The 2,012-nt window shown below is 45.2% G+C and overlaps 1 protein-coding gene across 1 annotated transcript; it reads right to left on the bottom strand.

Annotated features, from left to right (window-relative positions):
• Nucleotides 1–633: 633 nt before the first annotated feature.
• On the bottom strand, nt 634–1,419 carry LOC131249551 (ethylene-responsive transcription factor WIN1-like). The gene has a single exon (XM_058250356.1). The coding sequence runs from the start codon at nt 1,417–1,419 to the stop codon at nt 634–636; it is 786 nt and encodes a 261-aa protein (XP_058106339.1).
• Between the last annotated feature and the right edge of the window lie 593 nt (nt 1,420–2,012).

Genomic DNA, 2,012 nt, shown 5'->3' with positions numbered 1-2,012 from the left:
TTCAGGATTTCGTACACGTGTGTGGCCGTGGTCTGCTGATCTAGACCGTTGATTTGATGGGCTAGATGTAGATGTTCAAAATTCTCCCAAATGGAAATATCTGAATGCTCAAATATTTGGTGTGCCCTGTATTTCATTTTGGACCCTTGACATACAATTTCATGGCTAAGATGGACCAGAAAATTTAGACAGCTCCTGGGTCTAAATTTCAAGCCCAAAAAGTAAATGGGCCTGACTTGGTCCTACCCCACTGGCCCAAGTCTGACCCATGGAGAGTCCTACTTGCAATATTCAACTGAGTCCATAGCACACAAGGACTGTGATCTTAGCATTCAAAACCCATGTTAAGAATATTTTTGATAGAAAACAAACCTAAAACTAGAAATTCTGATTTGAGGCCTCTAAAATCCATTATAGATCATCTGAAAACCACTTGAAGGGAGGCCCATCAATAATATCATAAGCTAGGAAGTGTACAAAACCAACATCTAATCCTGCAGTTGTGATTATTCATCCCACACATTAGGACTTCTTCACTGTACATGCTTCGGAGAACTCGTTTTCGTCTCCCATCTAATCTCATACATTTCCCATCCTTTGGAAGGAAGTGCTTACACTCAAGCCATTGATGTTTCAAAGTGGCCCACCAAGGAATTCTGATGCACTGAATGAAGGAGGGACGATAATCGAAGAAGAAACCTTGAATCTCTTGCTCCTCGTCACCTCAGTCTCTCCATCCTTACCATCTATCCACCCCATCATCTCATCATCAAAGCCATGATCACCAAGGCCCACTTCTCCAATATCCGACCCGTCCGAATCGACCCCATGTTGCCGGAATCCGAAGAACTCAGAATCTGATGAAGTGATGCAGTCCCAAGAAGGTTCATCTGCTGCTGGCGGGACTATAAAACTCGGTTGCACCGCCTTCTCGATGCTCTTCAGTTCAAGTGAATTCTGGTTGTGGTAGCTCCTGCGGTGGAAAATGCTAGCGAACGTGAAGTGGTCGCTTACTCTCGTCTTCGATGCCTTGTTATCGGTTGTTCGCGCCATGATGCTCTGAAGGTTCTTGCTCAGCTTGGCTTTCAAAGAAGCAAAGTTAACGCCGTGCTTGCCATCATATTCTGGCGAAAGGCCACCATTCGAAGGGGAGGAATCGGATGGGGACGAACTAGGTGGTGCAGGCGCGAAGTTGGTTCGAGCATTCTCACCTCGTAGGGCCCGGGCCGCTTCATCATAAGCCCGGGCTGCTTCCTCAGGAGTGTCGAAAGTCCCAAGCCAGAGCCTCACACGCTGAGAAGAGTCCTTGATTTCAGCCACCCATCTTCCAGATGGCCTTTGTCGGACACCGACGAACCGACGGGTTGCTGGCTTGGTTGGCTGGGTGGGGTTGATCTTGGTGTTCTCAGGGCCAGCCATGAATGGTGAAATTGCAAAGGAGTGGTTTGAATTTCTTAGGTTGGAAGTATGCTTCTTTTAATAAAGGATGGAAGTTAAGATGATTTCATGTGAAACATACATGAGTCTGGACCCAACGGTTACACTATAAATAAGGTGCAACTGCAAGAACTAAGTGGAGGTATATGCTCTCTTTATATTATTATTATTTTTTGTATTTTTGTTATTTTTGTATTTTTGCTAATTTTTTAATTTGTCAATCGTGTGCATGGGATCGATGTGGGTCTGGCCATCCTCAGCCGGCTGTCACTTGGATTGGCTCGGCTAGAGTAGAGTCTGGTCAAGCATCCCATACATAGATTTTATGTTACCCTGAATTACAGAAGACCTTGCTATGCATCGAATATGGAAATCCGACGATCGAATATGGAGATGGGATAACTGAATAAAAGGCCTACCCAATTGGGAAGCTATAGCCATAGGTGATTGCAGGAGTCTTCCGCACCTTACAATTAGAATACTGTGTGTAACACAGTTGTAGCGCACCACTTCTTCACGGTTTTAGATGCATCACAAGTGAGTGGGGTCTACTGGTATTCTCAATCACACTGTCC

This window comes from Magnolia sinica, chromosome 6 (assembly GCF_029962835.1).
Source record: "Magnolia sinica isolate HGM2019 chromosome 6, MsV1, whole genome shotgun sequence".
NCBI classification, from domain to species: domain Eukaryota; kingdom Viridiplantae; phylum Streptophyta; class Magnoliopsida; order Magnoliales; family Magnoliaceae; genus Magnolia; species Magnolia sinica.
The sequence above is the reverse complement of the archived record's forward strand: the minus strand, read 5'-3'. Positions and strand labels throughout refer to the sequence as shown.